The following is a 12686-nucleotide window of genomic DNA, read 5'->3' on the forward strand; positions in this document are numbered from 1 at the left end:
GCACAGCCCATATCTAAGTGCCAGCATCCAGTTCATCTTTTTCTTCACTGCAGTGTGCTTACAATCCCATGGTTGATTTGGTTGAAGCTGACAGCCAAGAAAAAAACATGCTGCCTTTGGACAGTGTTCTGTTTGAGAGTTGGAAGCGGGGGTGTTGAATGATGCAGTCTGACCAAACCGAAGCTGACTGGCCTTTGCTTCCTTTTCTGTTTTATCTCCAGATGGAAAATGCCTCCAATGCCCCAGTGTTCTTGTCAACCTTATCCGAAGGGGAAGATCTGATCTTTGGAACTCTCTATTCATTCTTTGGTAAGCTTGAGAGGAAGGGAAGCATTTTTGCAAGAAAACAATTTGGAGAGTCTTTCGCCCTGCTGGACGAGGCCAAGGCTTGTATTACTCCACCCCCTCTACCCCTCTACCTTTTAAAGTGATTCAAGTTAGTGATCATTGTGACAATAAATTTGATAGGTTCACTATGGTATGTGCTGGGCAAATTGCTATATTCTTGGGACTGTTCTAACTCTTCTTCCCATCGACTCCTAGCATTGCAAATGTTCTTTTTTATAAAAAAATATTGGGGATTTTGGAATTTGCTTCAAGAAGCATCTTATTTTTTTTTGCAAGTACTTGATTAGTTGGCATGGCTGAAAAATCAATCACAAGGTTTTAAAATCTATCAAGGCAATGCTCCCTAAGAGAGCATCCAGAATTTAAAATCTCTTAAAAATTAAAATCCAGGCATCAGAGTATTTGGTGTTTTTATTATTAAAACTTGTAATAAATGGATAGCAAGTTCCCTTCAGGCTACACATCTCAGTATACATCTCCATCTCAAGCAGAAATACATTGTTTGGGTGTGTATTCAACAAGCAGATGGCCTGAAATCCTCCGTTTTAGCTAGAATAAAACATGATTAATATTTTTAAAAATAAAGCAAAGTTGCTGAACAAGAGGCTGGAAACCATTGTTACCATTTCCCTTCCTCAAATTTAAACTAGAATAGAATAGAATAGAATAGAATGGAATGGAATGGAATGGAATAGAATGGAATGGAATGGACTTTGGAGGTCTTCTAGTCCAACCCCCTGCCTAGGCAGAAAACCTTACACCACTTCAGACAAATGGTTATCCACTTGCTGGAAACACAATTTTCAGGTACCATTATTGCAACAGAGGCCACATCTGTTCAGAAGGGTATCTATTTTGGGTGTGTGTGTGTGAAAAATTAACTAAGAATGGCACCAAGTTTAATTTCCTTTCTGTACCTATTTTATGATGTCACAAAGTCTGTCTGTTAGTGCTTGAGATACTTATGTTCCCTGGACCATCAGAGTTATTTCATTATGAGTAGAATCTGTCTGCCAAGAACTATATATTATCTTTTATAGTATCTCTATGGAAAATTCATTTCAGATACTTTCTGTGTGTAAAATATCTCTATATTTCTCTCCTTTGCCATGAAAAGTTTTACATATGGTTACTTAAAGGGGGGGGGGGGAAAGTATTCTCTTCTCCTTTTTAAAAGAATAATATTATTACTTGTCACAGTGATCTATCTTCCAAATGGAGTGGGAGATGCTACTCATCTCACACTGCAGGCCAAGGATGTGATGTTGTAAAATTTATTTTTATTTTTATTGAGTTTATTTTTCCACCAGTTGCTACTGAGTTATGCTGGCTGTGGGGTCCTTGCCTGTCCCACATGTCATGTTTTAAGGGAAATACAGAAGGTTAAAAACTTTGTCCTGAACATTAGCTGGTGGTAGCAATAATTACCAGATAGTTCCAGAAAGGTGGGCTAAGGGGTATATAGTCAGAGAATATCTAGAAAAGAAGGTTAAGACCTCCTGTCTTTTTACTCGATAGACTAAGTTATTCTAGCCATGTATCATCCCAAAATATAATCATTTATAATCATCTAAATGATGCAATTTTTCTTTTTTAAAAAAAAAAAATCACAAAAGTGTGAGTACAACATGACCTTAACCAACTGCCCTTTTCAGGTTTCTGAGCTAGTCTGAAAAAAAGATATCCACTTTTGAAATCTACTTATTAAAACAGCCATATTTTTTTTACCCCAGGCTTCTTAAGCATTTTCTACCAACTCTTTTGTCAGCCTTGACAAACTTAATTCTTGTGTGTTTAACATATTTACAGATTGCTTTCTAATCCTATTCATCCACATGCCATCAGATCTAGCAACAGCAGACAGGGCATCCTTCGGCAACTAGCAGGCCTCATCACAAATGCATTGTTCCAGGTTTTTCTTTAAACAATGTTTGCCCAATGCCTTGATCAGCAATAGCCTGTCCCCGTGCAGTCTTATTTATTTAGGAGATTTATATTGCGGCCTATTCGCACATGGCGACTCAAGACTGCTTACAAAAATATAAAAACATCACATAAAAAACAATGAAATTAATAAAAGAGAGAATCATATATTTAATAAAATAATAAAATAACCCCCACCCCTTGCCCCGACGACAACACATAATACAAGCTATTTAATGGGCTCCATCCCGCTCTGGCTTCCCTGGGCCCACTGGCAGAACCAGGTCATCAGTGCCTTCCAGAAGAGTGTTAGAGTGGGAGCCGTTCTAATCTCTGGGGGAATGATGTTCCAGAGAGAGGGAGCCACCACAGAGAAGGCCCTTCTTCTAGGTCCCACCAGGTGTATCCCCCTAGGGGATGGGACCCGCAACATTCCTTGCCTCCCCACTCTGGTGGGTCAGGTAGATGTGACCAGCAAGAGATGGTCCCCCAGATAAACTCGTAGCCTGTTCCAGTTTAGTCTAATGGATTGGACACATTTCCCTACAACTAAAAACAACCTGTGGATTACTGAGAACATTGGAGCTAGCCTTCTCCCTGTTATGCTTGTTTTCTATAAACCCTGAAAATTCCCCACCTAATGTAGAAAAATAATAATCACCATTCAATCCTGCAAATTGCAGACAAGTTGATTAGTAGGTATTCCTCCTTCTGGGGGGGAAAAAAAACAGAGTCCGCAGCATCCAGTTATAACTGGACGGATAGAATAGCATTTCAACTGAATGCACAGAAACCCAGCCTTCTGTCTTCCCAGGGACTTGTCTGTTTTAGTCTTCCAGAAGCAGCAGTAGAAATTAATCAGTGACAGTCCTGTCTGCTTCTTGGAGATGCTTAATGATGCATTGAAAAAGGGATCACTGTTGTCAGAGTGAAAAGGGATTGATGGTACCTTGGCAAAAATAACCTCTGAAATGAAAGGATCAACTGGGAATTTGATCAGGCAGGCAATCCAGATCTCAGGGCACAAGTCAACCAGGTCCCATATTATTATTGCTTGATTTTTGTCTTTTAATGAACCCTTAATCCCTTGCATCTGGGTAGAGTCAGGACAACTGAATGGAGCTAAGTGTTTAGTGGCCGGATACCCTTCCTGTTGCCAATGCAGAGTTAACAGCAGATAATTACTCATGGTGCCCAGAGAGAGAAATATCTGCCGCTACCTAGGATCGAACTCACAACCTCCTGATCGTGAGGCCAGAGTTCCACCTCTAGGCCACTGCACCAGTTTCTAGTGTCAATATCTAGCTTGGAAATATGTAGAAATATTTAATGGGGTGTGCCATAAAAATTATTAAAGATACCCATCTTCAAAAAGATGTTGCTCTGGCTACTGTTGCTGCTATTGCTGATGATGATGATCATGATTATTTTTATTTCATCTTCATGTAAAACATCTTGGAAGCAAATTTCTTTGTACTCTTAACCAGGTCACTCTGATCAAGATCAGGTTGTCTATTCAATTTCTGTCTCACTTTTAAGGAATTCTATATTCATATTTGCAGCAAGTACAGCTGAATTCTGCAGTCTGCATACATTAATGAAACTGATAATATTTGCACAGCTTTCTTTTTTGGCGTAGTTTTGTATGTAACATATTACTGTTCCATACTTTTTAGCTGACACAATTGAATACATAATACTTGAGATATAGCTTTTCCATCCATCCCAAAGGGGTCAGATTCCTTTCATCTTTTTTTCCCATCATTGCTGAGCAGTCTTTAATCTCAGTTTCAAATTCTCAAATTCTTCCATTGACAAATTCACATATCTATACTCATAGTCAGTGTAGTGCATGGTTTTCCAACTTTGGCAACGTCAAGAAACATGAACTTCAACTCCCAGAATTCCCAGCCAGCATGGCTGACTAGGGAATTCGGGGAATTGAAATTCATGTGTCTTCAACATGCCAAGGTTGGGGAACCATGATGTAATGGGATATGATATATATAGGGACTCAATTCAACATTATGGATGGATCTTGACAGACTAGAACACTGGGCCATATTTAACAAAATGAAATTCATTGTAGAGAAAAGTAAAGTCCTACACGTGGGCAAGGAAAACCAAAAGTACACATATAGACTGGGTGAAACCAGGCTCAACAGCAGCAACTATGAGAGGGATCTTGGAGTTTTAGTGGACAACCAGCTAAATATGAGCCAGCACTGTGTAGCATCAGCCAAAAAAGCTAATGCAATCCTAAGTTGCATTAACAGAGGGATACAATCAAGATCAAGGGAGGTACTAATACCACTCTATAAAGCCTTAGTAAGACCACACCTAGAGTACTGCATCCAGTTTTGTTCACCACATGATAAAAAAGATGTTGAGATTCTAGAAAAAATACAGAGAAGAGCAACCAAGATGATTAGGGGACTGGAGACTAAAACATATGAATAAAGGTTACAGGAACTGGGCATGGCTAGTCTAGTGAAGAGAAGGACCAGGGGACACATGATAGCAGTCTTCCAATATTTGAGGGGCTGCCACAGAGAGGAAGGGATCGAGCTATTTCCTAAAGCACATGAAGGCCAGACAAGGAATAAAGGATGGAAACTGAACAAGGAGAGATTTAACCTGGGAATAAGGAGAAACTTTCTGACAGAGAACAATCAACCAATGGAACAGAAGTTGCCCTCGGAAATTGTGGGAGCGCCATCACTTGAGACTTTCAAGAAGAGATTGTACTGCCATTTGTCAGAAATGGTGTAGGTCTCCTGCTTGGGCGGGGGATTGGACTAGATGACCTACAAGGTCCCTTCCAACTCTGATTATCTGTTATCTGTTATTAGCAAAAAAGCATATATTTCCCACTGCTCCTGAAAGAACAGACAGCAAATCAGCTTGAGGATCACAGAGAAATTGGTATGCATATAGCTCTTATTGCTCTTAATTCCACCCCATGCCTCTTAACACCTCCAGCTCACTCAGCCTAATGGTAGGTTCGATCCCAGATACCCCCAGCACCTCCAAGCATTTCTGATGGAGAATCTCAAGTGTACATTCAATAAAACTTCCAAATGTTTTTCAAAAGTGTTCCACAAATGTGTCCTAAATAGCTATCACTTTTGGCCAAAAATAGAACTGTCTGCCTTTCTGTTACCAAATTAGAATTAGAATGTGACTTTGAATATACTGTGCTAACTGGGTGAGGAAAAAAAAATAGTTCCAAAGAAGAAAGTTTCTCCAACAGTCCTTGCGGTTTGTTTATTCTCCATTCCCTCAAATAACTTTCTTTCTGAAGACCTGCATTCATCTGTCATTGACAGATGAATGTCAGGGTTCTGACTGATGCCTTAATTAAATCATGAGCCTCAGGCCAAGCTTCAAAAGAAAACCAGTTATTTATTAGGATCTTCATGTCGGCATGGACCAAGTGGAGCCAACTCTGACCTCACTTAATTTGCGCTTTCGCTCTGACCCTGTTTCCCCCTCCCCCCCAACGAAGCAATTTCACAGGTTGTAGAAGTCACTCTCTCCAACCACTGTGGGATTCCAAGGAGGTAACCTTGACGTGCACAGCTGGAATGTGCTTTGTTTTGACTGAAATGCAAGTTACTTGATGCAGCTGCGAGGTTTGATTCCCCATCCCCCTTGCCTATGGCAACTCCAGAATAGGTCAGGGATGCTTCACGAGTTGACAGATAAATCATACAACAACAATTTTTGAATCTGGGACCCATGAGTCACATGGGGTTAAAATTTGGAAAAGTTGTAGTCATGTTTGTGCTGCTGCAATAAGCCACAGTCATGTGATTGTCATTTCCAATGGTCTATGCCAGCTTTCTACAAAGAAAGTCAATGAGGAAGCTGATAGGAAATAAGAAATCATTTCCATTCCTACAGCTGCTTTACTCTGGGCATGCAGTCATTTTCTGTTTAGGTAAAGAAATATCTCTGAAACCATGACCAACACACACTGGTTGTCTAGTTTTATATACAGCTTGGCTCCTGAGCATTTACAGGATTATCTCTCCCAGCAAGATTCAGCCTGTCCTGTGTTTTCCTTTATTAAAGAATGGTGATGGTCCCTGTCTCACATGAAATGAAGAGTTGTAGACCCAAATAGCTTGCCTTCTAAGGTTTGAATGTCCCTAAGCCCATGGTTTTTAGAAAAGCTTTAGTAATTTGATTATGCTGCAGGATTTTATTTATGTAGTGATTGGTTGATACTGGTTGATTTCATTGGATTTGGATGCTACCCAGAGGTGGGTTGCACTTTCATTGACAAGGGCCTCACAGCTTCAAACAGGCAGCTAATCGACTCAGGAAGCTCCGGGGCAGTGCAGAACTCACCTGGGCAGCCTGGGTTGGGGGAGGGGGAGTTAGTTATTTAGGGAAAGCATAGAACAAGGGTGGGTGGGCAGGCCCAGCCAGAGATCACAGCTAGCAACTTGCCCATACCTCACCGACCATCCAGCTGCCCACCAGTGACGCCACCTGACTTTTAGCAAATATAGGGGTGCTAATAACATCAGACTTCTGAAAGAATAGAGTTTTGTGTTAAATATGTTACATTGTTTTCTTTGCATTTTATTTATTTTTCTGGATTGCAAACTGCTTTGAGCTCAAGTTGGTAGGCAATATACTACATGAATAAAATAAATAAATATGTTTTGGGAAATGTTTATGGAGATTCAGGTCACAGTTGTCCCAAAGGTACTTTTATTCAAGAGGAAACTGGACTGTCTGGTTTTTCTTTGAAGATGTTTCGCTTCTCATCCAAGAATCTTCTTCAGGTCTGACTGGATAGTGGGGAATGGAAGAATTTATATGCTTTGCAGACAGCTGGTCATTTGCATGCTTTTAGCAGGTTGTTAAGGTCACCTGGAGGTTTATCTGTGTCATCAGGGTCACCTGAGTAGTGCAAATTGGTGTGGAGCCTTCTTGGAACTGTTGAAAGGGCTGTGTTGTAGTGTTGTATATTTTGGAAAACACACAGATCTTTACCCTCACATTATTTCCTCAGAAGGGTCTGTCAGTTCAAGCTATTGTACCTTCTGCACATTCACAGGACCTTTTTCTCCTCCCAAGCTTTAGTTCTCCATCTCTAGCTATTGTCCTCAATGAATGTGAGAACTGTGGCTTTTTGATATTGCAAAAGTATAACTGCCAGCATCCTCAGCCAGAATATGAAACAGCTGAGAATTTAGTTGGGCAACCTTTGGAAGCACTGACAATGTCTCTTGTTCAGTTTTCCTATCATAACAACATTATTAATCTACTTGCAGCTCATCCAGGATAATGTGTAAAACTCTGGAGGAGATGTCTGTGGAACTTCTCAATGATGCAGCTCATGGTTGTCTCAAAGATGTTTTTCCAAAAGGCAACTGGACTTTCTTGGGTTTTTTTTCCTTGAAAACATTTCATTTCTCATCCAAGAAGCTTCTTCAGTTCAGTTCTTTTTCAGTTCCTTTTAAAAAAAAGAACTGAAGAAGCTTCTTGGATGAGAAGCAAAACGTTTCCAAGGGGGAAAAAACCCAAGAAAGTCCAGTTGCCTTTTGCAAAAGCACCTTTGAGACATCTGAAGGAGATGGTAGATGGTAGATATATTGAGTGGGTATCTTGCTTTATGCAATCCCAGATGTGGTAGAACTATAGGACTATCTGCTTATCAAAACTCAGCACTCTTTGTATTAGACTTTAATAAAGTTCTGAGTAAACGAATAAGGAATTAGCGTGTCCAAAAATTATGAAGAGGAAACATGAATATGTAGATCCCATTTTTTTTCAACTGAAGTGATTTATACTCAGAACTCCAATGCATGTTGAGTAAGAATGAGCCCCAAAGGATTTGGGCTAAGATAAAATCACTAGAGCAGCTATATTCCATCTTCGGCATGTTACTGTTATCATAATATTTAATTTGCATCCCAATCTATCAAGCAGTCATTCCAAATGCCCCAAACCTGTCCTCAGGGCCTCCTTTGTGAATTATGTAGGAAAACACTTTTTAAATGAAATTAGCCTGACTTAATGGAAAAGGAAAATCCTAGGAATTAAATTTTAATTACCAGTGTTGTCTCAATTCTGTTCAAACAAAATAACATCTTGTCTGAGTAGCTTCAGTTGCATAATATTTTTTCCTCTCTTTCATTTATTTTGGCATGCAATATATTATTGTATAAAATAATTATATAGGAGAGAGAGAGAGAGAGAGAAAGGGGGGAGGGAGAGAGGGGGGTTATAATTTATCTCAAACCAGTAAAATAAATCTCTGCCAGAAATGGTTGCAAATGGCTGTTTAATTAGAATGAAGCTTGCAATCAAAACCACTCAAAATAAACACTATTCTTTTCAGCATTTTTCAGTAGGGTACTGGTTCTTAACAAAAGTTAACTGAATTCTACTTGAGAAATATTGTGATTAATATAGTTTTGGCCAAAGGACCAAGAAAGACAAACTTTTATAATTAACAGCTGTCTTATCCACATTTTATGGGGATTTAAGTGCAATAGAAATGGAGGCACCAGGCAGACAAAGGATAAAATATGGAAATTGACACAAACTAAGTTGAAATGGCCATATATCAAAAAGCTTGGGAAATTCTATGGGATCAAATAGGGAAAAAACATTGCTGGTGGATTGTACAGATAGCCTTTGTGAAACATTGGCCCAGATCCTATAACAAGGTTATATTAAATAAGAAGGAGGTAATATATTATGGGAACACCATAAATGAGTTAATTGACTTAGTCAACTAATCTCCAGGAGATTAAATTTAATCCAAAAGAAACTGAATCATCTACAGCAATGTTTCTCAAACTTGGCAATTTTAAGTTGTGTGGACTTCAACTCCCAGAATTCTCCAGCTAGCAATGATGGCCTGGGAGTTGAATTTTATGCATCTTAAAGTTGCCAAGTTTTAGAAACACTGATTTGCAGGATTAAATTAATCTACCCAAACAGTTGTGTGGTGGGAATATTTAATTTGTTTGCATATTTAGTCATCCAAGAAAAAATTATTGGAGAAAAAGAGTGGCTGAAAAACTAAGACTCTCCATTTTACAACTTCAGTATCAAGTCCTTGCAACACTGAACATATGTTTTTAATACTGACTGGCTCCATTGCCCAAGTCAGCCGTGTTGCTGTCTGTGTAGCATTGGCTACTATTTCCTGACATGTCATCTAACTGTCCTGATTCATGGCTTTAAGGGTTACCAGAGAAAGCAAATGGGGACTCTAGAACAGGGGTCGCCAACCTTTTGGACCTCAGGGACCACCAAACTCACAATTTTAAATCCCGCAGACCAGAGACCCTGTGAAAATCCCCCAAAAAGTCTGCAGGAAAATTCCCCACCCCATTTTCCTACTGATTGATCTTTATTTGGGATCACAGGATACCGTCTCCAGCTCCGTTCTCAGGGGGAGAGAAAGAGAGAGACCTTTGGCTTCATGCAAGGAAAGCAGCAGAAGCAGCAGAAGTCTTTCTTTCTTTCCCCCAAACTCCACAGGAAATGAGTCTTTGTGAGACTTGTGCCAGCGCAGCCTCTTGAAGCAGGATGCCTTGCAGGGTCCCAAAGACTCATTTCTGGCGGCGTTTGGGGGAGAGAAAGAAAGACTTTTGCTGCTTTCCTTGCGTGCAGCCAAAAGCAGAAGTAAAAAGAAGCGTGGCCAGGTGAGGCGCGTGGGGTGAGTGGGGCAAGTTCCCCCCTCTGCCCTTTTCCCCCTCCCCTCACTACCTCGTGTTGTTCGCAATGCAAGCAACGCAAGCCTTGTGTTCCCACAAGCCATGTGAATGGTGCAGCCTTGTGTCCCTACGCAGCCTGGTTTAATTGCTTTGGGGGGTGCTTTGGGGGTAACATTTCTCAGAGAACCACCAAAATTTTCTCACGGACCACCTGTCATCCCCAGCCCACTGGTTGGCGACCACTGCTCTAGAATCCCAAAAATGTAGATTATAATTTAGCAATGATTGTGTATGGCTGGAACTAGTAGTAAGGATATTTGACTGGGTTAGTAACTGAGTTAAACATACTGTGTGAACAGAGCCATGTTCTTGCAAAGAAAGAAACAAAAGAAGATTCAGGCTTTAAAGCAATTGTCCCCATCTAATGCCTTCCAGAAATGTTGGGATTACGTCTCTCGAAATTCCAAGTCAACATAGCCAATGACACACCAGGAGAATATCAGGTCAGGAAGGAGTACCCTAAATATGTATAAACTTTGCTATAATTATCATGACTACTGTATATAATGGTTGCAATTAGATGTCATTGTAGATGCAGTTCTTATGCAACTTATAACAGTTTATAAATATAGTGAATGAATGTTTCATCTTCTTTTTTCCAGGTTCTAAACCACAATTTTGATTTGCTTTCAGGTGTAGTGTCTCTCTTTGGAAACTCACTTCTCCTATGGGTTGCCTACCGGAAAAGAGCCCTCCTGAAGCCTGCAGAATTCTTCATTGTGAATCTTGCCATCAGCGACATAGGCATGACTTTGATCCTCTTTCCACTGGCCACACCATCCTTCTTTGCCCACAGGTAACTCCACCCATTCAGCCATTTAATCAATGCAATTGAATTTCTTTCTTCCCTTCAGAAGATCAGTGTGGTTTCCATTGACTAAGTTTTCTTCTTGGTATTTTTTCAACAGTGTGGTAATCAAGAGCTAACATGGGTAGATTATTTTGAAGCTCTCAACAATGTTTACATTATGTTATAATGTTTATATTATTATTATTATTATTATTATTATTATTATTATTATTATTATTATTATTATTATTATTATTATTATTATTAATAATAATAATAATAAGACAGAAGGGAGAAACAGTAGATCCAGAGCAGAGAATGATGGAGTTTAGTTATTTCCTCCATGACCTCATTTTAAAACTATTAATAATACAGGATAAAATCAAGGACTTCGGCTGCCTCAGGATAATGAGAAATGTAGTCACTACGTATCTGGACATGTATCCAACTTGGGGGAAACCGACTTGGTCAAATGTTGATCAAGCAGAGATTACCAAACCAAGCTGGTATCTTGGACAAGTTTATTTACTTATAAAATGTTTAAACTTTCCAAATCTTGAAATTATTTAAATGGTACAGAAACAGCAATAATAAAGCCAATGCAATAATAAATATGCATGAGAATAAAGTTAGAATTAAATACTATATTAACACTTTCACATCAACTTACCTGAAACTGAAGACTCCCATCAATTGGGACTCAAAGATGTTCCAGAACAGCCATCTTTTTAAAGGGTGGGAGATGTTTGAGAGTGGTATACATAGTCAGCTACAAAACATCTGTCAATCAGAAAGTAAACTAGTAAGATTACACTCACTCCCCTCCCAAACCTCCTGGGAAGGTTTTTACAATCTTAGCATACCTTTATTATTATTATTTTCTGGGGAGGTGGATGCAATTACCTGCTAATTTTATTCTCTAACAATACTTAGCCTCTACCTGGACTTCATTGGCACAATGAGGAAAAGGGAATGGTGCCTTATTTTGGTAGCATATTAATTTTTCCATCCCCCCCAAAAAGAAATGTTTTAAAAAATGAGAACTACATGCAGTGTGGCAGTGTAGACATTAAGGAAGCATGGATGGGAACATTGATGCTCATTGGACATATATTGGCAGTCCTAGATGCTAAAACAAGGGGTTGGAATGGCTCAGTGGTTTAAGACATTGAGCTTGTCCACTGGAAAACTGACAGCCCAGGTTCAAGGCCCAAGCACAGGATGGGTTAGCTCCCACTACTTACCTAGCAATTTGAAATCATGCAAATGCAAGTAGATAAATAGATACCACATTGTTCTGTGCATCTTGGCATAAAGTCATGCTGGACCATGGAAATGTCTTTGGACAATGCTGGCTCTCTCAGCTAAGAAATGGAGATGTGTACTGCTCCTGGACATTTTCTTAGCTGCTGAAACATTTCTTTCCAACTAGAGACATAATTTCTTCTGGTCATCTATTTTGCCATTATCTCTTTTTTTAGGTGGCTGTTCAACCATGCCATGTGTATCTTCTATGCCTTCTGTGGAGTTCTCTTTGGTCTGTGCAGCCTCACCAGCTTGACTGCACTGAGCACAGTTTGCTGCATGAAGGTCTGTTACCCAGCTTATGGTAGGTGGGACATGCGTCTTAAATGCCCTTTTCTTGCTGATTGTCTTAATCTTAATCCTGTTCATCTTGACTCTTGTTCCATCATCTTACATGATCTTTTTATTTTATTTTATTTTATTAAGCAATTATAAGATAATAGGTATAAGTAAAAAACAGTTATGAATACATGGATAAGAAAATAAAAGAAACAATAGGACAGGGACGGTAGACACGTTGGTGCGCTTATGCACGCCCCCTGCAAACCTCTTAGAAACGGGGTGAGGTC

General features: G+C 39.6%; 1 protein-coding gene across 1 annotated transcript in view; it reads left to right on the top strand.

Moving 5' to 3' along the window:
* Nucleotides 1-221: 221 nt before the first annotated feature.
* LOC113410342 (opsin-5-like) overlaps nt 222-12686 on the top strand; it is a 29547-nt gene continuing 17082 nt past the window's right edge. Inside the window, exons 1-3 of the mRNA XM_026664866.2 lie at nt 222-309; nt 10656-10818; nt 12294-12421. Coding sequence (XP_026520651.1) covers nt 222-309; nt 10656-10818; nt 12294-12421 — 379 coding nt within the window. The remainder of the gene's footprint in view (nt 310-10655; nt 10819-12293; nt 12422-12686) is intronic.

The sequence above is a fragment of the Notechis scutatus genome, chromosome 3, assembly GCF_049901735.1.
Source record: "Notechis scutatus isolate UNSWTSFEM ecotype Mainland chromosome 3, rNotScu1.2, whole genome shotgun sequence".
NCBI classification, from domain to species: Eukaryota; Metazoa; Chordata; class Lepidosauria; order Squamata; family Elapidae; genus Notechis; species Notechis scutatus.